Raw genomic sequence first — 27,046 nt, forward strand, 5'->3', positions numbered from 1 at the left:
TAAGTGTAAAACTAAGTTAAAATGCAATAAAATACATTAGCTAAGTGCTGGTACATCCTAATTAAAGGACATTGGAATCTCAAAATAGAGGTTCAATCACCCATGTATAATTGTCCTCCTTCTCGGAATTCAAGAGCACGAATGCTATGCAATATGTCATATTTGTTGCAGTCACCCCGACAATCTTAAGAAGAGACATCCTGAACCTGTTCGTCTTGTATGTTGCGTCTATTAATAAAACATGTGGGAATACACGTAGTAGTTCTAACGTGCCTGGATGAGCAAAGAATAAATCCTGGAGCTTGTTGGTTATATCGTTGGTTCGATAATAGAAAATGTACATGTGATCGTGTAGGAATGACATTAGAGACTGAATGTGGGATTTATTGGCTTTTTCAGAAGTTCAATCTGTTGTGCATTGTATATTGTTTTAATAGTGGACGCATTGTTCGGATCTCGTTTCTTCAACGATGCCAAGATGTCTCGTGACTTTACATGATTGCTAGACATATCAACCATTATCTCAATTTCAAGATCAGAAAGGCGACCGACGTATGGATGCCCCTCCATATATGATGCAGGGGCATGGTTGTGCATCCCACATAGCACTCTTACCATCCAATCATCAGCTCCATGTAGTTTCAACCCTTTACGTCTGAAAGGACAATCAAGCTTTTTCGTGCCTGTTAGCTTCGTGGAGGTTTTCTTCCTTCTATATGTGTCACCGCAATCGCATTGCAACAATAACGATGAGCTCGATGAGCTTCTTGTAATGATGATGAATCCCAAATTACGCCCTATTTCTTGAACCCAATCAATCAACGATGGACGTGAATCAAACACCTTAAAATAATTTATAAATGTTATAAATTAAAACAGGTTTGCTAAATATGTTCAAAATATAAGACATATTATTTCCCTGGTTGTTATACTGCCTCTGTTAAAAATGGATTTGTAACGTCAACTTCAATTTTCTCTTCACAATCATCCGCAAGTTCTTCTTCTTTTTTCATTTCGTTTCTGATAGTATAATCCTGTCAACAATAGATTTCACTTGAGTTTCTGTAATTAATCAAAATATTTTGTGAAACAAATAAAAAATTTCTTCAGTATCTATATTTACCTGATCACTAGGAATACTACTTGACAATCGTAAATCTTTAGCCCAAGCTCTCATTTCTTCCAAATGATCCATATCTGCAAGAATAAAAATTGAGTCCGGAGGTCGGTCAAGTGTATGGAAGATGTTATCACCCTGCAACACCCATTTAAAAATGGTTACCAAATCTAATCAAAGGCTAAATAAATATTTTTTTTATCCTTTAAACCAATTAAACTTATTAAGACTATCAAACTCAAATAAAACAAACTCAGTAATTTATAAACTTAATCCAATCTGCACATTTGCCCAAAACTAACAAGTATGACTATTTAATCATTCTCACTTTATAAATAAAACCCATTTAATCTTGGCTGAAGCAAAACACTTACTGAGCCGGATAGGATAGATATTCAACATAATTCCACAAAAAATCAGGTTCATTTGGGAAGGAAAGCGTTGTGAATACCTTAACTGTACAGTTCTACTTGCAAACGAGAACACTCTTCAAAAATCGAACAAAAAAAGAGGAAAAAAATCGAAAAAAATGGGGGAAGGACCGTGAAAAGGTGAAAGAGATCAAATAGAAGTTTATTTGAGGAGAATGAAAGAAGGTTAGGTTAGTAATGAAGAGGTCGTGTTTGATTTATAAAAAAAAAAAAGAGCTATCAAACTACTCATAAATGTTTCTAACGTTTGAAACAACTCTTTAAAGTCTGACGCAAGTGAATTTCGTGGTCTTAATACCCCAATATATACTTGAGTTCAGTATAATAACACATGTTAAACCAAAGATCACATGCTAGGCAACCCATCATTTAACTTTTATTTTTCTTTTACTTTCTCCATTGGAACATCACTCTTCTCTCTCACAAACTCATTGTCACAAAAAACACATGACCCACCACACGTCTCTTCTCCACAATCAAAGAGACAACTAGACAGATGCATTGATATTAGTAGACTTTATTTTTCAAAACTAGTCTGACTGTTTGTTTTCAGTAAGGTCAAATCAATATTTATGTTTATGTGTATTTAACAAAAAATAATGTGGATTTTGTTGGACCTATGGTCCTATATGTCTAATTTTGATGATATTAAATCAATTATAAATGATAATGAAACATTAAAGCAATATTTGATTTATATGAATTGAATTTAAATGACTATATATTTTTGAGATAGTGCTGGAAATTAAGTTTTGAAAACAAACATACATGAACTAAGTTAGAGCATCAATTTTCCAATTATCATATCTTAACCAACTTAGGTCCAAATGACTTGAAACTTGAACCACATGCACAAGAAGGTTTAATATATGTTCTAGGACTATATTCATGAGAAATTAAGTGAATCACATATATATTTGGTCATATGCTTAAATTCCGCCAAAACTAGGTTTTACCTAATTTTGTGCATATGTGTTCTTTGTGAACGTGGTGAACCAAATGAACTCCGATTTAAATGAAATTTCGTGTGCATCTTAGTTTCATCACTATGAACATATTTGATTTAGTAAAGTTCAAGAGAAAAGGTCATTTACACTGAGTTTGCAAAATGACTTTGAATTTACGCTTAGAATTTATCGGTTTCACTATTAGTGATCTAATTGCTTGGTTGAGTGACCAAACGATTTCCGATTGTTATGAAATTTTACATGGACATTCTAATACATATAAAATGATTTATCATCCAGTAATATGAATTTTCTGGGTTGTTTTTCTAATGTAATTAACCTATGCGCTCTATATGAAGCTCTTTGAGCTTACATGCAATTGGGGAGTTCTATCTCCTATTTCCTTGTAGGTTAATCATCATTGTGGTCTCATATGGCTCAGAATTTAGTATGTTCAAGAGTGGTCGAAGTCCTGTTTCTAAGAATGAGCTTGGAGCTCTAGGAAACAATGAAAAATCCTATATTTGCCAACTTTCCACTAAGACATTTAATCAAGTTGAATGAATCAAACATTGAGGCTATTGGTTGTGGTCTTCATGGAGATACAACTCTTTTCAAACATGTGGGACAAACCTTGTCCTCTCTATCATTAGTGATATATTCTTGTTTGACATTTTCACTCAAGACATGTGCTACCAAGAAAGTTAGGTTGGTGCAATCAAACAAGATCCTTGACATTTTCACTCAAGACATGTGCTACCAAGAAAGTTAGGATTGGTGCAATCAAACAAGATCCTTGACATTTTCACTCAAGACATGTGCTACCAAGAAAGTTAGGATTGGTGCAATCAAACAAGATCCTTGACATTTTCACTCAAGACATGTGCTACCAAGAAAGTTAGGTTGGTGCAATCAAACAAGATCCTTGACTAAGGGATCACTTTTGAAGTCTTTGATTCAAAATGAAGGGACAAGATGGCATAGTACAATTTACATCCATGGTTGAGAATTAAAGAGAGTTTGAATGGTCAAGATTTGAAGACATACATTGATCAAAGGGTTGTGCTTGTGACAACACTTATGGAAGAAAGGTACAACTTGACTTCTCTCAAGCTTCCAACGTCTATATGCTCTATGGTGGAGATTTGTTTGCTCAAATTATCAATGACCAAGATTAGGAGCTGCAATGGATGGTAGAGATCAACTCTTGAAGTTTGATCCAATGGCTGCAAGCATAGGAGAGAATTGTCTTTAAAAGAGGATCTTCCCTTTCATACAACTTGGAGAAGCAAATTGAAAATTATCCTTGAGAGAAACCTCTTGCTATCAAGTTCATCAATCATCAAGCTTTCTTGCTATTTGCTACAACAATCTTCTCCAATACAAGCCTCTACAATCAAGGACTTCTCACTACTCTTGCTTTTGCAAAAGAGAAGTTCCTATATCCTTTAGGCTTTGTTTACTTACAATCTAAACCTCTCTTGTTCTTAAAATCCTATCTTTGATAGTGTTGCTGTAATCTTGAGAGTTCCACACCAAATACCTTTGAGGTAACCTGTGAGAACCTTGGCTGAAAATCCCATTGAGAAATTCCCTTTGTTAGGGGAAATTGTAAACATTGAAGTTTGAGGGAGTTCTTAGAAACCCTTGGTGTAAGGAGTTTTGTGGGTCTCTTAAAACCACACCGTAGTGGAGTTGGGAAAATCCTAGGTTGGTGAATCTAGGTAGTAGACATAGGAGAAGGGTCTCCGAACTACTATAAATCGCTGTGTTGATTTCTTTGTTTACTTGTTTATATTTACTACTTGTTTCAAACTGCAGGATTTTCAAAACCCTAATCTGTCCGAGATTAGCAAACTGCAGGATTTTGATATAGTGTTTATTAAGGTGTTATGACATTGCGTATAAAATTTCGTTGCATTTTGACATCATTTGATAGGTAAACTCTGAGTTGAAAAATCTGTGTGCAGTGTGTTGCTTGAAAATCTGTTTTGTGCAATTCTTGATTATTTGATATTTGGTCATTCACTATATTGTATCACATCTTGCATTGGATTGAATATTGATTAGGAAAATCATTAGAGTCCAAATTTGTGTGCTACTTGTTAATTGCCATTAATTTGTTTAAATTGAAAAGGGGATTCCAATTGGAATTTGGGGACACAATTCACCCCCCCCCCCTCTTGTGTTAAACTCGATCCGTCAATTGGTATCGGAGCAGGTTAGCTAAAACTAGGAGTTATATCCTATTTGGCATATTTATGGCAAATATTAATTCTTATGGTGAGGCCGAAGGCCTATCCATGAATAGACCACCATTTTTCAATGGCTTGCAATACGGTTTTTGGAAAAATAGGATGAAAATTTTTATAAATTCCATTGATTATGATTTGTGGGAAGTTGTAGAGAATGGTCCTTATGTTCCTAGGAAACTTTTGGGTGATGAGATGGTAGATAAGGAAAAGAGTGAGTTTACTAAGGAAGATAAGAGATTACTTAGCCTAAATAATAAGGCAATCAACACTTTGCACATTGCACTTATTAGGAGTGAATTTGATTACATAGCTCAATGTAAGAGTGCAAAGGAGATTTGGGATATGTTAGAATTGAAGCATGAAGGAACAAGTCAAGTGAAGGACTCTAAGATAAACATGCTAGTCACCGAGTTTGAGAGCTTTAGGATGAAGAAGGGTGAGAGCATTAGGGAGATGTTTTCTAGACTTACTTGCATATGTAATGAATTAGAAGCTTTGAACAAACCATATGAGGAAGTTGATAAGGTCCAAAAGATCCTTAAGAGTTTACCTAGGATTTGGAAAGATAAGGTAGTAGCCATTAAAGAGGCTAAAGACCTTAGGAAGCTTAAGATAGAGGAATTAATAGGAAGTCTAATGACACATGAGTTGGAGATGTCAAGATTAGATGAGGAAGATGCACCACCTAAGAAAAATGGCTTAGCTCTTAGGATCAATAGTGACACTAGTTCGGATTCTAGTGATGATGATAGTGAAATAGGGGCAGCCCTATTAGCTAAGCATTTCAAGAAGTTCTTGAAGATGAACAAACGTGGAGGATTCAAGAATAGAAAGGCTTTTAAAGAAAAGAGAGAGGAGAAAGAGAAAGAAAAGAGTACTTGCTTTAAGTGTGGCAAAGTAGGTCACTTTATGGCCGATTGCCCTAAGCTTCAAAAGAAGAAGCATAAGGAATATAGAGAGAAAGAGAAGAAGAAGGAAAAAGGGAAGAAGGAGAAGAAGGCATTCAAGGCCACTTGGGATGATTCTTCATCATCATCTTCAAGTGATAGTGAAGAGGAACTCCAAGCCAACTTGTGTCTCATGGCAAATGAGGAAGAGGAAGTGTCCTCATCAAATTCGGATGAGATGGTAACATCTTCTAAACCTTCTTATGATGAGCTCTCTTGTGTTTATGATGAACTTTATATTGCTTATGAGAAATTGATGCATAAACACAAGCATGCTAAGAAAGAAGTTAGTAGACTTTCTAAAGTAGAAAAAATGCATCTAAATGAGTGTTGTGATTTGAAATCTAAATATGATGATGTATGTTTTTCACTTGATGCATTAGTTCAAGAAAATGAGGATTTAAAAAATCAATTGAAAACATGTGTTAATTCTAGTAACATTGCATCATCTAGCAATTCATATGACTTAGATGCTTTGCATGCTAGAATTCATGAGCTAGAAGGTGAGTTGGATACATGGGATGATCATGAGTGCATTATTATGCCTAACTCTTCTTCTCTACAAAAAGAGCTTGATATGGCCAATGAGAAATACAATATGCTTGAAAAACAATTTTCAAAATTTTCTATGAGTTCTTCTAAATTGGATGAACTTCTTGCATCTCAAAGACATTATCTTGACAAGAGTGGATTAGGATATGATCCTATGAAACTTAAGGACACCCTAGAGGCTAAGGAGGCCACGGTCAACGTGAACAAAAATGGTACCTACCCCAAGGGTAAGGCTAATGTTCCTAAGGGAACTACACCTAGGAAGAGAAAAGTTTATGTGAAGAAGGTTTGGGTGCCTAAAGGGTTGAATGACTTTGAAAAGAAAGCATATGTGATGAGAACTTTCAAAATTGATGCATATGCCTTTATTGCTACTAACCCCAAAGGATCCAAAGTTTGGATACCTAAAGTATATTAAACATGTGTTTATCTAGGTGTGCTTAAAATCCAAATCCGAGTCATGCAAATGGTATTTGGATAGTGGTTGTTCTAGACACATGACGGGAGATGCTTCATTATTCACATCCTTTAAAGCAAAGAAGAATGGAGGATTTGTGACCTTTGGAGACAAGGTCAAAGGTAAGATCCTAGGCTTGGGATCCATAGGTAACTCTTCTTTCTCCCTTAGTGAAGTAAGATTGGTTGAAAATTTATCTTTTAATTTATTGAGTGTTAGTCATTTAGCCGATAAAGGCTTTGATATTCTTTTCAAAAATGATAAATGTTATGTGTTTGATGTTTATGGTAATGTTGTGAAATTAGGAAGTAGAAGTGGTGATATGTATGTAATGCATTTTGATGCTATGAAAAATTCTAAAATATCTTGCTTGCTTGCTAAGAATGATGATGCTTTGCATTGGCATAGAAGATTAGGTCATATCGGAATGTCTACATTGAAAAGGTTGTGTGCCAATGAACTTATTAGAGGATTGCCTAAGTTAAATTTCAATGTTGAACATGTTTGTGATGTTTGTGTTAGGGGTAAACAAACTAAAGAGTCTTTTAAGCCTAAACTTGATATTAGTACTTCTAGGCCTCTAGAATTGTTACATATGGATTTATTTGGTCCTAGTAGAGTTAGGAGTCTAGGTGGAAAATACTATGCATTTGTTATTGTGGATGATTATACTAGATTTACATGGTGTTTGTTTCTTGTGCATAAAAGTGATGCATTGCATGCTTTTGAAAACTTACTTAGGAGATTGCAAAATGAGCATAACTTAAAGGTTTCAAAAATTAGAAGTGACCATGGAGGTGAATTTGAAAATGCTAATTTTGATTCTTTGTGTGCTTCTTTTGGTATTAAACACGAGTTTAGTGCTCCTAGGACACCTCAACAAAATGGGGTTGTAGAAAGGAAGAATAGAACTTTACAAGAACTAGGAAGAACCATGCTTCTAGAATATAATCTTCCTAAATATTTTTGGGCCGAAGCTACTAGTAATGCATGTTATGTGAGTAATAGACTTAGCATTAGAAAAGGATTAAAGAAAACTCCTTACGAACTCTTGTATGGCAAGAAACCTAAAGTAGATTACTTTAAGGTTTTTGGTGCTAAATGTTTTATTTTAAATACCAAAGACAATTTGGATAAATTTGATGCAAAGAGTGACATTGGAATATTTTTAGGATATTCATCATCATCTAAAGCATATAGAGTATTTAACTCTAGAACTAAAATTGTGGAAGAAAGTGTAAATGTTAAATTCGATGATATGACCACACTTGCTCCAAATGTGCGTGTAGAAAATAAATTTTCAGATTTGGAACATCCTTTGAAGCACAAAAATGAAGGTACACATGGAGTACAATTGCTAGAAGAAGATGAAGATGATGTCCCTTTGGTGGAGAACTTAAGGGAGATGAATATCTCAAATGAAGAAACACCACCAAATGAAGAAAGTGAAGGTGAACCCAAGGGAAATGAAGAACAAAATGAAGCTGAAAATGCTATGGAACAACCGGGTGTTCACAAATACAAGGTGATGAAGTCTCATCCAAAAGAACTAATTATTGGAGACTTGCATCAAGGAAGGCAACTAAGAGCCAAAAGGGACTCTACGGTCAATTCTAATCCTTTAAACTCTTTTGCCATGCTTTCTTTAGTAGAGCCTAAAAATGTACGTGATGCTTTGCATGATGATGATTGGGTGTATGCCATGCAAGAGGAGTTAGAACAATTTGAGAGAAGTAAGGTTTGGACTCTTTGTCCTAAACCTAAAGACCACACCATTATAGGAACAAAATGGGTCTATAGGAATAAGATGGATGAAAATGGTAATGTAACTAGGAACAAAGCTAGATTAGTGGCCCAAGGATATTGCCAAGAAGAGGGCATTGACTTTGATGAAACCTTTGCACCGGTTGCAAGGTTAGAGGCTATTAGATTATTGCTTGCATTTGCATGTTACAAAAATATCAAACTTTTTCAAATGGATGTGAAAAGTGCATTTTTAAATGGTGTGATAAATGAGGAAGTTTATGTAAAACAACCTCCCGGATTTGAAAGTAAGAAATTTCCAAACCATGTTTACAAACTAGACAAGGCTTTATATGGTTTAAAACAAGCTCCTAGAGCTTGGTATGAAAGATTGTCTAAGTTCTTGCTTGAAAATGGTTTTCAATGTGGTAGTATTGATGATACTTTGTTTATTAAATACAAAGGTCTTGATATGCTAATTGTGCAAATATATGTTGACGATATTGTGTTTGGTGCTACATTAGAATCTATGTGTGAAGATTTTGCATTATGCATGAAGAATGAATTTGAAATGAGTATGATGGGTGAGTTGACTTACTTTCTAGGTTTACAAATTAAACAAACCCCACTTGGCACTCACATTAGTCAAACTAAGTATACAAATGAGATATTAAAAAGGTTTGGCATGGATATTTCTAAAGGTTCATCCACACCTATGGGAGTGGGAACCAAATTAGAACCCGACCTAGATGGTAATGATGTTGATCAAAAGAGATATAGGTCAATGATTGGTAGTTTACTTTACTTGACCGCATCTAGGCCCGATATTATGTTTAGTGTTTGCATGTGTGCAAGATTTCAATCTAATCCTAAGCAAACACATCTCATGGCCATAAAGAAGATTCTTAGGTACTTAAAGGACACACCTTCCCTAGGGTTGTGGTATGATAAGAAATCTTCATTTGACTTGCATTCATTTGTAGATGCCGACTTTGCGGGTTGCAAAATAAATAGGAAAAGTACTAGTGGTACTTGTCAATACCTAGGAAATATGCTCATATCTTGGTTCTCCAAGAAGCAAACATGTGTTGCTTTGAGCACTACCGAAGCCGAATATATGGCTATTGGTAGTTGTACTTGCCAATTGCTTTGGATTAAACAACAAATGCTTGATTTTAATATGGAATTTTCAAACATTCCAATTCTTTGTGATAACATAAGTGCCATACATTTGTCTAAGAATCCTAGATATCATGGTAAAGCTAAGCATATAGACATTAGACATTATTTCATTAGAGATCATGTTGCTAAAAAGAACATTGTGCTTGAACATGTAGAAGGGGAACATAATATTGCCGATTTGTTCACTAAGCCTTTAGCTAAGGATAGATTCATAAAACTAAGAAATGCATTGGGTTTGTGTGAAGCACCTTGAGTGCATATTACTTGAATGCATATCCTTGTTTGATTGATATCCCAAGTTTGAACTTGAATGCTTATTATATTTTCTTGGTGATATGTGCTTATAAGCTAAATGTATAAATTGGTATGCATGATTGAAGGGGGAGTAACCTAGTGTCATTAGAGGCCATGGGTCACTTAGTGTGATAGGCTCCAAATTGGTTCACTTAGGTTCTATTAGTTCAATTGGTGTGTTGCCATGACTATTTGTTGATGAGAACTAGTTTTGATATTATTTGAAGCATGTTTATGGTCTTAAATCACTTTTGTGATAAAATCTCAAAAATGCTTTTAAATCTTTTACAAAACTTGCATCAACCCCTTAGTTCTCCACTTTTTGAATTATTACAAAAAGGGGGAGAGACATGATGATAAATTGCATTAAAATCATTTGCCAAAATACATATATAGGCATAACTTAAGGGGGAGTGTATATGCCATGATTGGGAGAGAATAGATGTTAAAGTAAGGGGGAGCTAAGCTTACTTAACTAAAGTTGTATATGAGTTTCAAAATTGTTTTAAATTGATATCATTAAACTTTTTAATGCACTTTGAATTGATATTAAATTCAATTACAATCAAATAGACATTTATATCATGCATGTTTTGTAATCATCAAAAAGGGGGAGATTGTTGGACCTATGGTCCTATATGTCTAATTTTGATGATATTAAATCAATTATAAATGATAATGAAACATTAAAGCAATATTTGATTTATATGAATTGAATTTAAATGACTATATATTTTTGAGATAGTGCTGGAAATTAAGTTTTGAAAACAAACATACATGAACTAAGTTAGAGCATCAATTTTCCAATTATCATATCTTAACCAACTTAGGTCCAAATGACTTGAAACTTGAACCACATGCACAAGAAGGTTTAATATATGTTCTAGGACTATATTCATGAGAAATTAAGTGCGTCACATATATATTTGGTCATATGCTTAAATTCCGCCAAAACTAGGTTTTACCTAATTTTGTGCATATGTGTTCTTTGTGAACGTGGTGAACCAAATGAACTCCGATTTAAATGAAATTTCGTGTGCATCTTAGTTTCATCACTATGAACATATTTGATTTAGTAAAGTTCAAGAGAAAAGGTCATTTACACTGAGTTTGCAAAATGACTTTGAATTTACGCTTAGAATTTATCGGTTTCACTATTAGTGATCTAATTGCTTGGTTGAGTGACCAAACGATTTCCGATTGTTATGAAATTTTACATGGACATTCTAATACATATAAAATGATTTATCATCCAGTAATATGAATTTTCTGGGTTGTTTTTCTAATGTAATTAACCTATGCGCTCTATATGAAGCTCTTTGAGCTTACATGCAATTGGGGAGTTCTATCTCCTATTTCCTTGTAGGTTAATTATCATTGTGGTCTCATATGGCTCAGAATTTAGTATGTTCAAGAGTGGTCGAAGTCCTGTTTCTAAGAATGAGCTTGGAGCTCTAGGAAACAATGAAAAATCCTATATTTGCCAACTTTCCACTAAGGCATTTAATCAAGTTGAATGAATCAAACATTGAGGCTATTGGTTGTGGTCTTCATGGAGATACAACTCTTTTCAAACATGTGGGACAAACCTTGTCCTCTCTATCATTAGTGATATATTCTTGTTTGACATTTTCACTCAAGACATGTGCTACCAAGAAAGTTAGGTTGGTGCAATCAAACAAGATCCTTGACATTTTCACTCAAGACATGTGCTACCAAGAAAGTTAGGATTGGTGCAATCAAACAAGATCCTTGACATTTTCACTCAAGACATGTGCTACCAAGAAAGTTAGGTTGGTGCAATCAAACAAGATCCTTGACTAAGGGATCACTTTTGAAGTCTTTGATTCAAAATGAAGGGACAAGATGGCATAGTACAATTTACATCCATGGTTGAGAATTAAAGAGAGTTTGAATGGTCAAGATTTGAAGACATACATTGATCAAAGGGTTGTGCTTGTGACAACACTTATGGAAGAAAGGTACAACTTGACTTCTCTCAAGCTTCCAACGTCTATATGCTCTATGGTGGAGATTTGTTTGCTCAAATTATCAATGACCAAGATTAGGAGCTGCAATGGATGGTAGAGATCAACTCTTGAAGTTTGATCCAATGGCTGCAAGCATAGGAGAGAATTGTCTTTAAAAGAGGATCTTCCCTTTCATATAACTTGGAGAAGCAAATTGAAAATTATCCTTGAGAGAAACCTCTTGCTATCAAGTTCATCAATCATCAAGCTTTCTTGCTATTTGCTACAACAATCTTCTCCAATACAAGCCTCTACAATCAAGGACTTCTCACTACTCTTGCTTTTGCAAAAGAGAAGTTCCTATATCCTTTAGGCTTTGTTTACTTACAATCTAAACCTCTCTTGTTCTTAAAATCCTATCTTTGAGAGTGTTGCTGTAATCTTGAGAGTTCCACACCAAATACCTTTGAGGTAACCTGTGAGAACCTTGGCTGAAAATCCCATTGAGAAATTCCCTTTGTTAGGGGAAATTGTAAACATTGAAGTTTGAGGGAGTTCTTAGAAACCCTTGGTGTAAGGAGTTTTGTGGGTCTCTTAAAACCACACCTTAGTGGAGTTGGGAAAATCCTAGGTTGGTGAATCTAGGTAGTAGACGTAGGAGAAGGGTCTCCGAACTACTATAAATCGCTGTGTTGATTTCTTTGTTTACTTGTTTATATTTACTACTTGTTTCAAACTGCAGGATTTTCAAAACCCTAATCTGTCCGAGATTAGCAGACTGCCTTAAACTTTGAATTTTGATCTGAAATTTTGATATAGTGTTTATTAAGGTGTTATGACATTGCATATAAAATTTCGTTGCATTTTGACATCATTTGATAGGTAAACTCTGAGTTGAAAAATCTGTGTGCAGTGTGTTGCTTGAAAATCTGTTTTGTGCAATTCTTGATTATTTGATATTTGGTCATTCACTATATTGTATCACATCTTGCATTGGATTGAATATTGATTAGGAAAATCATTAGAGTCCAAATTTGTGTGCTACTTGTTAATTGCCATTAATTTGTTTAAATTGAAAAGGGGATTCCAATTGGAATTTAGGGACACAATTCACCCCCCCTCTTGTGTTAAACTCGATCCGTCAGATTTAAATGTAATGTACCCTACCACAAATCCATTATTGGGACAAAGTGACATAAGCAATAATGAATAGCAAAAGGAACAATTACATACCAGCTGACGTCAAGGACTCCCAAGTGTCTTCAAGTTCGCCACTATAAAGATGGAGACGGATAACCATTGGAACACTCACTCACTGGCCATACTCCATAATCCCTACTAAGTGATGATTGTCGTCTCTGGTAAGGGAAATTCGAATATAAATTGTCAATCTCTCTCTGCGGTCTGCAATCTCTGGTCCCTGAAGCCTCCCTCCGTTTAGTGTACCAAGAACAATCAAGAAATGGCAGAGGGGCAAAGCATTGTTATTCCCAGAGTGAAATTGGGGAATCAGGGACTCCAGGTAAAAAAAACCCATTTTGGTTTTTCTTGCTCTTAACCAATAAATGCTCAGGAAGTTTTGTTTTTTGACTTGTTTTGGGGAAATCTGCTTTGTGTTTTATGTATTATCTGAAAGATTATTGTTTTAAAAGTGATAATTTCACTGATTGGTTCGTGCTCAATCAATGCTCTAATTGTAATCTGATTCAGTGATTAGAATTATAGGGCTTAATTTGGGTTGTTAACTTCTAATTACATTGGTTGTAGGTATCTAAGTTGGGGTTTGGCTGTATGGGTCTTACTGGAGCCTACAATGATCCTGTGCCTGAAGAAATTGGCATATCGGTCATCAAGCATGCATTCGATAGGGGGATTACATTCTTTGATACGTCAGATGTTTATGGGGCTAATCATGCTAATGAAATTTTACTTGGAAAGGTAAAATCGTCTTGCTTCTTGAAATCTATGTAGCTTAGTCTTTGATGAGCATAAATGAGAAGATGCAAATCTATTAGTTTTCTACTTGAGAATATGATCTTTGCAAGCATTTTGAAATTAAACTCTCCTGTATTGACTGCCTAACTTACAATTGTTCTCTTAACTCTTAAAATTCACTGTGTTCCCAGTCATTTACCTGTTGCTTTGATTTTTTTTTTCCTCTTATTTTTGTAAAGGAGCAGTATCTTATTTCTGTAAAATGTTGATAAAGAGAAATTTCGAGAAGTATTTGTGGTGTGTCGTATTGTTTGCTTATACATAGAACCTTAGTTTGCCTTGCATAAAGATATAAGGATTCGCATAATTTAACTGAGGGTGTTCCTATATGTAAAGATTTCATTCATGAGAAATGTTTATGCTTAGTTGAATTTCACTTTCTTTTATTCTTCTGTTCTCTTTATATTTGGCTCTCCAGTCAAACTTGAAGTTTGTATGTGTAGATCTTGTGTGGGGATAAGAACTCATTCAAAGATTTCTCTAAGTAATCGCATTTCTCTTCCTCCACGCCTGTTGTTCATGCAAAAAAACTATAGTCAAAAAATTGCAGACAAATGATGGTATTAGAGTTGTAGTGTTTGATTATATAGTTTAAAATATCTTTCTACCTGCTTCAGTTCCACCATTTTTGGAAAATTTGCGTTGCTTATGATTTTTGTTCACCTCCACAGAGCTCCATTTTAAATTTTAATGAAATCTTTCAGGCACTAAAGCAGTTTCCTCGAGAAGAAATCCAATTGGCCACAAAGTTTGGAATAATCAGACTCGAATCTGGTGATATGGGGGTAAAAGGAACTCCTGAGTATGTCCGTTCATGTTGTCTAGCTAGCCTTGAGCGGCTAGATGTGGAATATATCGATCTCTACTATTTACATCGAATTGACACCTCTACACCTATGTAGCACGGACACGGACACGGACACGCGACACGACACGACACGGACACGTGGACACGTGATTTTTTCAAAAAGTAGGATACGGACACGTTGGGGACACGTTGATTAATTTTTTTTATATTTTATATATACATACATATATTTCATTTCAATCAATATGGTCCAACACAACAATACATTAAAACATACTATAATTCAATTAAGATGGTTCAAAACAACAATACGTTAAATGAAGATAGTCTTAAACAAAGCTTGAATATAAAAAGTTGCTAGAACCTAGAAACAGGAAATTGAAAATCAACAGAACTGTGCAGGTTTTCTCTAGTTTCATCTAAAAAGATGCTAGTATGCTACAATACAAACATGAACTCTCCATTCAAATCAAAAATAGGTGCAGTTGTCACTACATCACTGTAAATCAGATTGTAAACCTAAAGGTGCAGGTGTATCAAAAATCTAAGGTGTTCACTGCAAATCAAAAACCTAACCTTTGAGTGTAGAACAACAGCCTTTGTTAACAGACTTAGTTGTCGATGATTTCTGTCCCTATTTGGTCGATCATCTCTGTCAACAGTTGTGGTGTTATAGGTTTCTTGGATTATCGTCTTCGGCAGTCTGGAAATAGGGCAGTCTCGTCGAAATAGGGTAAGAGTAGAAGATGTCGTTTTATGTTATAAGACTCATTAAAGTAATTAAAAAACAAAATATCTTATAACAAATTTAAAAATCCTTTAGTAAATTAAAAATAAAAGACAAAAAGGTGTCACCATCGTGTCCCAACGTGTCCCCAACGTGTCCCCAACCTGTCCCCAACGTGTCCAATATTAAAAAAAAAAAAAAAAAAATTGGACACTCAAATTCACGTGTCCCAGACGTATTTTGAGCGTGTCGGACACCGACACTCTGACCAAAACAGAGTGTCCGTGCTACATAGCTCTACACCCATAGAGGACACTGTAAGTGCTTCTTTTTCTCTTGTGTTACTTTATATTTCTATCAGTTGTTGATTTCCATTAGCTTTTAAGTAATTCATAAGTTTTCTTCAACCCAAGACATTATTTGGATTTGGTACAAATAGCTGCTAGAGAACGTAACTAGGGTTTCTTACTGTTTCTTTCTCCTAGATGGGGGAACTAAAGAAGTTGGTGGAAGAAGGAAAAATAAAGTATATCGGGCTATCTGAAGCTAGTCCAGACACAATAAGAAGAGCACATGTTGTTCACCCCATCAGTGCTCTACAGATGGAATGGGCCCTGTGGACTCGTGATATTGAGGATGAAATTGTCCCTCTGTGCAGGTTCATCTACTTTGTGCAATATTTTCTTTTCGAATATCCTATCTAGATTTTACCTATCCTTCCAAGTCAATTCTGAAAGCAAATTTATCCATAAATTGAAATTGTTGCTGTGCTAGTACAAAAAAATCTTGTGATATATTAGCCGATGTTTCTATGGACTTATTGCTATCAACATCTTTTTCCCCTCCACTTCCAATGAGTATATTTTTTTCTTATCGCGTTGTGCTTGCTCCAAAGCATATGTTGAGAGATTTTCTTTGTTATATAATGTGCAGGGAACTTGGAATCGGAATAGTCCCATACAGTCCTCTAGGACGTGGAATTTTTGGTGGGAAAGCAGTTGTAGAAAGCTTGCCAGCAAATAGTCTTCTGGTACAGAACAGATCAATTTATGGCCTTAATAAGTGTGATTTATAGTGATGCACCATGATTAAATAGGTGTTATCAAAAAATTGAAATATGTATAATTTAATATTCCCTTTATCTCTTATGTTAGGAATCACATCCACGGTTTCAAGGAGAGAACATTGAAAAAAACAAGATATTGTATAATCGTGTGGATAAGGTGGCTGAAAAGCATGGGTGCTCCCCAGCACAACTTGCACTTGCATGGGTTCTTCATCAAGGGGACGATGTAGCACCTATCCCTGGTAAGTGAATCTTTTCGGTTCCTATTAATCTACAGTTAAGGCGTGATGTATATCTCAGGTTCGAGTGCCCTCTCACGCTAATAAACAATAATTAAAAAAAGATGCCTTATCCAAATAAAAAAAGAGGTATGATGTATATCCCGTTCTTTTGAATTTGATGGGGCAAACGATATGAACTTTTCGGTTAATGTAAGCTCTGCAGCATTTGCAAATTGACATTTATGACATTGTAATTATTTTTGGACGTCTGTGAAACTAATAGCTATGGCGTTGCGATAGATCGTCCAAAATATATGCCATTCATATATGCTTTTTGGATTTGTTGTTGGAGAATAATTTTTTATCATCGCTTCTCTCTTTCTTGCTGTATAGGGACAACTAAGGTTAAAAATCTTGATCATAATATTGGTTCCTTAAACGTGAGGCTGACAAAAGAAGATTTGAATGAAATATGTGATGCTATACCGATCCATGAGGTGGCAGGGCAAAGACAACCTGAGCAACGTTATCGCTACACATGGAAGTTTGCTGATACGCCAGCAAAATACGAGACAACAGCTTAAAATGATCGAAGGTGCAGTTTTATGCTCATGTTTCCTTCCCCTCTATTTATGCCTCCTTCCGACAATAGTTTAATGTGAACCAATGAAGCAGTGTCCAAGTTATGTTAGAAAAGCTTTCGTCGGGCAGAAGTGCTGCTAAATGTTGTGTTTTTAGCAGCAAATAATACTTATGTCTGTATTGAATAACGAACAACCTGGGCAATATGTAATGCAACATCTTTACAAGGTATTCTGATTGTATGAAATTAAGAATTTACCTTCTTTCATGTGACTGTACTTAATTAGTAATTTATTTTCCTCATTGTTCTCTTCATTCTTCTCCTGTTATCCTAATGCCCCATGACGATCATAAGTTTCTCGGATAAATTGACAATCGACTTCAACATGTTTGGTTCGCTCATGATAGATTGGATGACAACGATTTGAACATTGCTTGTGTTGTCTGGATGAAGAGGAGAGGAGTATAAGTCGATTGAGGAAAATCAAGTTCAACCAAGAGATCACCAAGTCAAACAATCTGATCACATTCCGTATACATAGTGCGATATTCAGCTTGTAACACTCCATCCTTCTCCCAGGGTAATTACAAGTCACGATAACTAATCACGTGTCGCCCTTACCCGGATCCACGTAGGAAGCCACCGTAAGCCTTTTCGGATTCTAATACAACCAATAATAATGAATATACGTTCCGTCATATCAATATTAATAATTAAGTAACTCCAAGTAGTTCGAATACATCACCAAAGAAGTCTAAGTATCGTACACTTATTTTACATCTTACAATTTATTTAAAGAAAACTAAATATAAATATAAACAGCACTACAATTGCTTGTGCGAGCTCATATGCGTTCTTTTAACTTTTGTTGTTGTTTACATGTAAGAGGATTAACCAAGCTAATCAAAGAACTTAAAGTGTTAAGTGAAGAAATAATTAACTCTTTCTTACGTATGCAAGTTATTAAGGATTAGCAAAACCCAAAAACACTTGGAAGAAGACAACTTTAAAATAATTCAAGGAGAATGCATATATAATCATACGTAAATGCTAAACGTACTTAGAATCTTTCTCTATAAGTATCCATAATCCAAGTGTCAAGACATGTCGGATATCTACCTAGATATTTTGGGGAAAAAATTAATCAACATAAATAAAAGTAAATCAGGATTCCCGCTTATATCTCTTGGTACTCTATCATCTCGCACTTCTCTCTCCTGGTACTCTTTCATCTCCCACTTCTTTCTCCTTATTTCTTCCATCTTATCTTTTTCTTATTTTCTCTCTCCAAACATCATCTCTGTAGTATAATCATGTACAATCTCAAGAATTAGGGTTTCACATCCCCTACCCATTCTCAATTTCGGGACAGAGATCCTACACTTCTTCCAGTGACAGAGATCTCGAACTTCTTCCAAAGACGGAAATTGCTCACTGTTTCCTGAGGATGTAGAGGACGAGCAAGCCATGGGCCTTGACCGGTGTCATAGTTGATGAAGAAGATGATGACATGCAAGGGAAATCGAGAACATAAGGGAAGCCATCACAAAACCCATCAATACCAAGCAAAATCCAACAAAATCCACTACTAAGCATATTGTCATTCTGAACAATGTAATTCTAAGACACTAATAGTGAGTAAAATTTAGCAAATATACTATTTGTTAATCATCTAGAAAATGTGGTAAAGATTCATATCCCATGAGTTATCATTATCATTCAAGAATTGATGAATTAATCGAGCGATGTATATAGAAAGGAAGAACATAATTAGGAATACGAACAATGCAATTAAAGAGGTGAACAATGTAGTTAAAACTAACAAAATTGTAATTACAGCTGATAGCAGTGTAACTGGAAACAAGTATAGTGCTGGTGTAGTATCTTACACTATCAGCACAAATACCATCAATACCAAGCAACAGAAATAGAGATCGAAGAACATTTATGCATAAACTATCAGCTGTAATTTGGAAACATGTACAATGCTAGTGTAGTATCTTACGCTATCAGCACAAAAACCATCAATACCAAGCAACAGAAGTAGAGATCGAAGAACATTTATGCATAAACAACTGGGTACAGTGTCATCAACATTTTCTCATGTAACAAAATGCTAGAAACGACAAATCATTACAAAAGCAGAGATCAATGATTTCATCTCATAGAAACAAAATAGGTTCAAGAAAAAATAACTTCTCAAGAAAGCAATTGACACATGCACAAATGTAATATTTCTTGTTGAATGATTCTCAATATGAAGTGTGATAAATGGGTCTGAGTAAAGACTTACGAGATTTGGAGTCTTCTTTTTAAATGTGAACCACAGAGTCATAGACCATCGGAGAAGAAGTGCTACTGCGACGGTTGCCGTGAACGGAAGATTGATATGTGTCTTCGGAGTGGTCGTGCTTCTATAGGTTTTCCCGTTTCTTCGTTTGTTTGAGAGAGAGAGAGAGAGTGAGAGAAGGAGAGCGCCTTTCCTTTGCGCTTATCATACATCAAATTGGGTTCTAAGGGTTTGGTTCCTATTCAAAGGGTCTATTTTCATATCAATGATGCTCATAGGCGAGTCAGTTGTAATAAGAACATCATATTATGCTTATGCATGTTCCTAATAGTTTAGATCATGCAACCCAGTTCTTATATTTAAGTCCTTAGTCCCGACATACAAATAAACTCTATTTTCTCATCTTAATCTTTGCATGCATGTCTCAGTTTATCATGGTTTTCTCATATTAAACCGATTCCATTTTCTTACCCACGGTCACCCTCTCTTCCATACAAAATTTGATGAATCTTTATCTACTTGTTACTTAGAACAAATCTACGAAGTTTTTACCTTTCTTCCTTGTTTGGATGCCTTAGTGTGAGCTTGTAGTTCCTTGATGAAAATCTAGCAAGAACCATAACATCTTAGTATAGATTCAACACCAATACTATCTCTTTAAACCAAATCAAATCATTCTTACCTTATTTGTAACCTAAAAATCAAATCATCCTCATAATCTTGCTTATTAAGGTTGTGTAAAATTTGCAAGTATACGAATCGCTCAAGGAATATAATGATAACTAGAAAATCAATCCCATGAAGATTGTACAAACTGGCTAATTACTTATTATGACTAATTCTAATGCTATTTGAACAAACGAAATTAAGTTAGAAAAAATCTTGGTGTACAAATAAAATCACTCATTGTTCTTAATGGAATAAATCTTATCCATTGATAGACCTTATAGTTATAAAAGTTTAATCCACTTATGAACCCTATGAGTTAGAAAAAAATATTATCCACTTATGAACCTTACCTTAAGGTGGACCTATTGTAATAAAAGTCTTAAAGTTCACTGTGTTCCCAGTTGTTTACCTGTTTCTTTGAGTTTTCTACTTGGAATTGCTAAAGGGAACTTTTACAAGGCAAAACTTGGACTTTCAGTTCCACCATTTTTGGAAAATTTGCGTCGCTTATTATTTTTACCCTCCTCCCCAGAATTCCATTTTAATTTTTAGTGAAATCTTTCAGTCACTAGAGCACTTTCCTCGAGAAGAGGTCCAATTGGCCACAAAATTTGGAATAATAAGACTCGAATCTGGTGAAATGGGGGTAAAAGGAACTCTTGAGCATTTCTGTTCATGTTGTCTAGCTAGCCTTCAGCGGGTAGATGTGGAATATATCGATCTCTACTATGCACATCGAATTGACACATCTACTCCCCTAGAGGACACTGTAAGTGCTTCTTTTTCTCTCGTGTTCTTTATATTTCTGAGAATACAATATTCTTTTGCCAAGATTGTTAGTCAACGTAATATGAAATCAATGCGGAAAATAAACAAATAAGAACACCACAAATTTAACGAGGAAACCCTGACTGAGAAAAAACCTCGGATCTATGAGCAACTATCCTGTCAAAGCAATCCACTATGTGAAGAAAAGCTTACAATCTATCGTTACCTACGACTCGATCATACAACTTGACTCAACGTATGCTTTAACCCCAAATCAACACACCAATAATGATTTGCAATTGCTCTTGGCATCTCCAAGAGACTTTTTACTCAAGAACGATCCAGGTAACTTCTCAGGTAGCCTGCGTAGATTACTTCGAAACAATTTAGTCTTGCTCTTCTTCTTCCTCTTATGGATCAGTTAGAGAAATCAACAGAGCATGTAATACCTCGAACTTCCTTTCTTTTAGAAATTAGTAGGACCAACATGTGTTGAGTATGTATATATATATATATATATATATATATATATATATATATAAAACATTAGAAATTAATACCGAGTGATTTGGGGGTGTACGAGTGGTTTTAAAACTGAAATTTTTGACTACAGAGGTAACCGTCCGAACAGTTTTTAAAAGCCGTCCGGACAGTTATAGAAGAAACTGAAACAGAGTGATTTTTAGGCATCGGTGTCCGGACACCTCCCTAAATCTGCACCCCGAGAATTGTTTTAAAACACTCATTTCGCGATTTTTTTCAAAATAACCGACCAAAACAAACCCTAAACCCCATTTTCTCTCAAATTTCCTCCCTCTCATCAATCTAAGATCAACCAAGGTAAGATTACCCTCTTTCAAGTTGGATTCCTAACTTCTCTCTCTAGCTTACATATTCTTAAATTCATCTCTTTGTTCTAATCTTTCATGGTTTGAACCCGAACTCAAATTCATGAGCTCCTACATCATTTGAGGCCTAAAGGAAGCTTGAATCCCTTCCTTCTACTTGTTTCTACAACCTTGGTAAGTTTCTTAAACCTAAAAGCTAGTATTTAGAGATTGAGTGATTTGGGATTCTAGGGTTTTATGGGTTTTGTAGATTTGGGGGAAAATCTTTAAATTAGATGAAATTAGTGATTTAATAGGTTGATTTAGGCTTGTTTATGGTTGTATTGCTAGATTCTATTGTTGATTGGAGTAACAAGCTTGAGTAGGTGAAGTTCAAGAGCTTGGAAAGTTTTGGGTAAGAGAAGGTAATGGGTTCTTGATTTATTGGATTAATTTGTGTTAGATATGTGAAATTGAAGTTGTTTGTATATTGATTGGAGGATGAGTTTACCGAATAATAGGTTGGTTGAGGCTGGGAAAAGTCAAGGTTGAGTATTGATTTACATAGCTAATTTTTGGAGTGTGAGGTAGGGAAATTCCACCCTTTGTTATTCTCTTCGAATATGTCTTCCTATTGAGAACATTTATCCTTCCTCATTGTTCATTATGATGCGTTCTCGTCTTAATTTGTGCCTAAGGGAGAATAACCCCACTTTGTGATATCTTTATTGTATGATTTGAATTATAGTGCATACTTTACGTGTTCAATCTTCCATTGAGCATGAATTACTCTTGAACATGCATCATGTAGTAGTATATGTATATATGTAGGTTGTAGGTTTACCCTATTGCATAACCATGTTGGACATGCATTGTAATTGCATGAAAGATGTCGGGTATGGACCCGTATATCTCCTCGTTGTGATTGACGTGAAATGTGGAATGCCGTTGGGTTGTTCAGGGTTCCCATGACTACGGGAATGCCAGTGGGCCGGATCAGGATTTCATATGTGCTTGAAACACCATGCGATGATGTCGTTGGGCTGTTCAGGGTCCCGATATGTGTAGGGATGCCAGTGGGCCAAGTTAGGATCTCGTATGGTGTGATTATCTACTTGTGTTTGGTGTACATGATGTTAGCTATCATATTGTTGCATTTGTGCCTTTCTTTAATATTTCAGCCTTATATTATTCACTTACTCTTTATTATTCCCTACTGGGCCTTTCGCTCACCCTTTTCTTTCTCCTATTCCCTCCTCACAGGTGAGTCTAGTTCCGGTACCAGGGTCGCGGATCAAGAGGAGGGTGCGTGACATGGATGGACCCCTAGAGAGTGATAGGACTAGATAGTTCTAAACTTGATTTATGTTATTACTACTTTGGTCGTATCTATATTTCTTAGTTGAGACGTTGTGTGATATCCCCATTCTTGACTGTGGGATGGACGGTAGGGAGGGTACTCCGTGTGATCGGGACTCCCGAACCGGGTTTGTGGACTTTTTGTCCTGACGACTTCTTATGGTTGCTGGATTGCTATTTGTGCTGGATGTTGATTATATATGTTGTTGTGTGGAGAAATTATGTGTGACTGTTAGGTGGCTTGAGGCCCTGCTTAGATGTGAAATTGATTGATGATATGACATGCTAGGAGGCCGGAGGCCTTGCTTACATTTGAGAATTTAACTGTGTTATGAATTGTTAGATGGCCGGAGGCCCTGTCTAGGTTGCGAATATATTTGTGATTTTGCTGCGTGTTTACTCCAGGTTGGCATCCTCCGTAATATGGGCAGGTGCTGTCAAAATTTCCGTGGTGTGATGATTGAATTTATTAGGGTTTGATTTAGATGGTACCAAAAGTAATGCATTCCAGGTCGGGGCGTTACAGAGCAGCACTCAAACACGAAACTCACACTCTTTCATAATGAATACAGATATGAATCACTCATCCAAACATCTAGGAGAGTGGAAAAACAAAACAGACTCGAAGCACAAAATATTTCTTTCTAGGTTTTTCTCTCTCAAGCTTCGATATCCTTCATTCCATGTTGATGTGCTTTATATAGACACCACGAACCATTTCTAAAAATCTCAGGTGTTTCTCTTGAAGATAATTGCTGCACATGATTAAGATAAAAACCAACACACATAAATCCAATTAATAGACATTAGTTCTTATCCAACAACTAACAAACAAGGAGTCCATATCATCTTCAACTAATCCACAAATAGTGTCCATATCAACTTCAATACTTTGTTCCTATCACACCTCCTGTATTAGATAAATCCAGATCAATTTTATCTGAATAAAAACATGTTTCAAATCAATACAGAGATAGAGTTCAAACAAACACAAACTGTAGATTCAGATCTAGTAACCTCTGAAACTTACCAGAAGCTTACCTCAAGACTATTTCAAGTGAAGAGTTTAACTTATCATACAAGTGTCATATCAGTGTAGGATTTTTAATCCCAACAATTTCTATCAGTTGTTGAGTTCCATTAGCTTTTAAGTAATTCATAAATTCTCTTCAACCCAAGACATTCTTTGGTTTTGATACAAATAGGAAAGAGCGGCTCGAGGTCGTAACTAAGGCTTTCTACTTTCTATTTCTCCTAGATGGGGAACTGAAGAAGTTGGTGGAAGAAGGAAAAATAAAGTATATCGGGCTATCTGAAGCTAGTCCAGGCACAATAAGAAGAGCACCTGCTGTTCACCCCATCACTGCTCTACAGATGGAATATTCCCTATGGACTCCTGATATCGAAGATGAAATTATCCCTCTGTGCAGGTTCATCTATATTGTGCAAGATTTTCTTTTGGAAGATCCTACTCCTACCTAGATTTTACCCATCCTTCCAAGTTAATTCTCAGAGCAAATTTATCCATAATTTGAAATTGTTGCGGTGCTAGTAATAAATAACCCTGTGATATATTAGCCAATTTTTCTATGAACTTGTATTGCTATCAACATCTTTTTTCCCTCCCCCGTAGTTCCAGTGACAGTGTTTATCTTTTCTTCTCTCGTTGTGCTTGCTCCAAAGCATATGTTGAGAGATTTTCTTTGTTATATTGTGCAGGGAACTTGGAATTGAAATTGTCCCATACAGTCCTCTAGGACGTGGAATTTTTGGTGGGAAAGCAGTCGTAGTAAGTTTGCCAGCAAATACTTATCTGGTATAGAACAGATCAATTTATGGCCTTAATAAGTGTGATTTATGGTGATGCAACTTGATGAAGAATGAATAATTTAATCGTCCCTTTATTTTGTTATGTTAGGAATCACATCCACGGTTTCTAGGAGAGAACTTTGAAAAAAACAAGATATTGTATAATCGTGTGAAGGTGGTGACTGAAAAGCATGACTGCTCCCCTGCACAACTTGCACTTGCTTGGGTTCTTCATCAAGGGGACGATGTAAGTGACTCTTCTCGGTTCCAATTTATCTATCGTTAAGGCATGATGTATCTATATCTCAGGTTCGAGCGTCCTTTCAAGCTAGTAATTATAGTTAAAAATATGCATTTTTCCATTAATGTAATGTAAGATCTGCAGCATTTGCAAATTGCATCTATGACATTGTAATTATTATTGGCCGTCTGTGAAACTAATGAGCTCTATAGCATTGCAATAGATCGTCCAAAATATATGCGGTTCATGTATGTTTTGTGGATTTGTTGTTGGAGAATAATTTTTTATCCTCGCTTCTCTCTTTCTCGTTGTACAGGGACAACAAAAGTTAAAAATTTTGATCATAATATTGGTTCCTTAAACGTGAGGCTGACAAAAGAAGATTTGAATGAAATCAGTGATGCTATACCGATCGATGAGGTGGCAGGGCTAAGACAACCTGAGCAACTTTGTCACCACTCATGGAAGTTTGCTGACATGCCAACAAAACACAACGAGACAGCAACTTAAAATGATCGAAGGTGCAGTTTTATGATCATGTTTTCCCCTTTATTTATGCTTCCTTCCGACAATAGTTTTTGTTCTGAGCCAAGGAAGCATTGTCCAAGTTATGTTAGAGAAGCTTTCATCGGGCAGAAGTGCTGCTAAATGTTGTGTTTTTAGCATCAAATAATACTGATATTTGTATTGAATAAAGAACAAGTTGGGCAATTTGTAATGCAACATCTTAACAATCGTATGAAATTAAGAATTTACTTTCCTTCATGTGATTGTATTTAATTAGTAATTTATTTCCTCATTGTACTCTGCATTTCTTCTCCTGTCATCCTAATGTGCATTCGATAATGGCCTAAACACAACATTTTCACAACAAATTCCAAAGGACAAAGAAAGGTTAAAGAAAGCATAATAAATAAATGAAGTTGGCATATCAATTAGCAAGCATGCGTTTCGATAAAGAATTTTTATTGTGTCTGGTGCCAATCAAGCTGTAAAAGTTTTAGTTGGAAAGGTGAATTAGGTTTGCTTGTGAGATATATATTGCATAGGTTAGCAAAATTGATAACTACTAGTTGAATCCATAAAACAAAATACCCTCTTCTCTATCAGCCAGTACCAAAACAAACACAGCAACGTGATTTAGAAAAGTTATATGTCCAAAATAATTATAAAACTTGGCAACACTCCTAGTTTGTCACAACGCTACAAGGTGTTCATGGTCACTACGGACTTGAGAGTTACGGAAATGTTGCAACAAAACAGAACGAAAGGCTGGCCTAGTCGAAATAGGGGACCGAACTTCCATCCATTGAAATCACCCTAAAGCCTTCCCTTCCAAACACACAATCGCTGCAAGAACTTTTTCATTCTTAAGTACCTAATTCACGGCAAAGTAACGCTTTACACGAAATAACCATCTCGATGGTTCCTCAAGAGAAAATTGTGGCATTTTTAGAAGTCGACAATGGGGATCGCCGTCTGACAAAGATATGCAATCTGCCTTATGGACATCTTCAGGACATGAGATAAATCCCCTTTAAGTGGATCCTTGCACTTGTCCACTGTGACGCATCCATGCAACAAATCTCGCATCTCCACCATGTACAACTTCATGGTTTCCATATCAGTTTTCAGATCTCCCACCGTACTCTTTAACTCATCGTCTCACCCACATCCTTTTCTAAATCATCAACTCTTCCCTCCATTCGTGACTTGACCATAGCAAGGATCAATGCTCCGATACCAATGATAGCGTCAATAATATATGTAAACTGTTAATTGTATTAA

General features: G+C 35.6%; 2 protein-coding genes across 3 annotated transcripts in view; both read left to right on the plus strand.

Moving 5' to 3' along the window:
- The window catches only part of LOC120009753 (perakine reductase-like), a 41,885-nt gene extending 24,323 nt beyond the window's left edge, over window positions 1-17,562 (plus strand). The window contains exons 1-8 of one of the 2 annotated variants that reach the window (XM_038860450.1): window positions 13,184-13,417; window positions 13,663-13,833; window positions 14,595-14,776; window positions 15,721-15,742; window positions 15,911-16,083; window positions 16,359-16,455; window positions 16,580-16,733; window positions 17,106-17,562. In XM_038860450.1, the coding sequence (XP_038716378.1) occupies window positions 13,358-13,417; window positions 13,663-13,833; window positions 14,595-14,776; window positions 15,721-15,742; window positions 15,911-16,083; window positions 16,359-16,455; window positions 16,580-16,733; window positions 17,106-17,296 (1,050 nt within the window). In that variant the 5' untranslated portion in view covers window positions 13,184-13,357 and the 3' untranslated portion in view covers window positions 17,297-17,562. Of the gene's footprint in view, window positions 1-13,183; window positions 13,418-13,662; window positions 13,834-14,594; window positions 14,777-15,720; window positions 15,743-15,910; window positions 16,084-16,358; window positions 16,456-16,579; window positions 16,734-17,105 lie in introns of those variants that run through there. The other variant, XM_038860448.1, reaches the window with a different exon arrangement.
- A 1,478-nt stretch (window positions 17,563-19,040) lies between these two features.
- Window positions 19,041-25,768, plus strand: LOC120008766 (perakine reductase-like). The gene is made up of 6 exons (XM_038859139.1): window positions 19,041-19,175; window positions 20,820-21,027; window positions 24,467-24,638; window positions 24,928-25,024; window positions 25,127-25,268; window positions 25,575-25,768. Exons 1-6 carry the CDS (start codon window positions 19,041-19,043, stop codon window positions 25,766-25,768), a joined length of 948 nt encoding a protein of 315 aa, XP_038715067.1.
- Window positions 25,769-27,046: the final 1,278 nt, after the last annotated feature.

Source organism: Tripterygium wilfordii, chromosome 11 (genome assembly GCF_013401445.1).
Source record: "Tripterygium wilfordii isolate XIE 37 chromosome 11, ASM1340144v1, whole genome shotgun sequence".
Lineage (NCBI taxonomy): Eukaryota > Viridiplantae > Streptophyta > Magnoliopsida > Celastrales > Celastraceae > Tripterygium > Tripterygium wilfordii.

Bases quoted from the DNA above. Each gene is read 5' to 3' on its own strand.
- LOC120008766 (XM_038859139.1), top strand. From the start codon at position 19,041: ATGTATATAGAAAGGAAGAACATAATTAGGAATACGAACAATGCAATT. The intron at 21,028-24,466 runs GTGCTTCTTTTT...TATTTCTCCTAG, and splicing joins TCCCCTAGAGGACACTGTAA to ATGGGGAACTGAAGAAGTTG. The intron at 25,269-25,574 runs GTGACTCTTCTC...CTCGTTGTACAG, and splicing joins TCATCAAGGGGACGATGTAA to GGACAACAAAAGTTAAAAAT.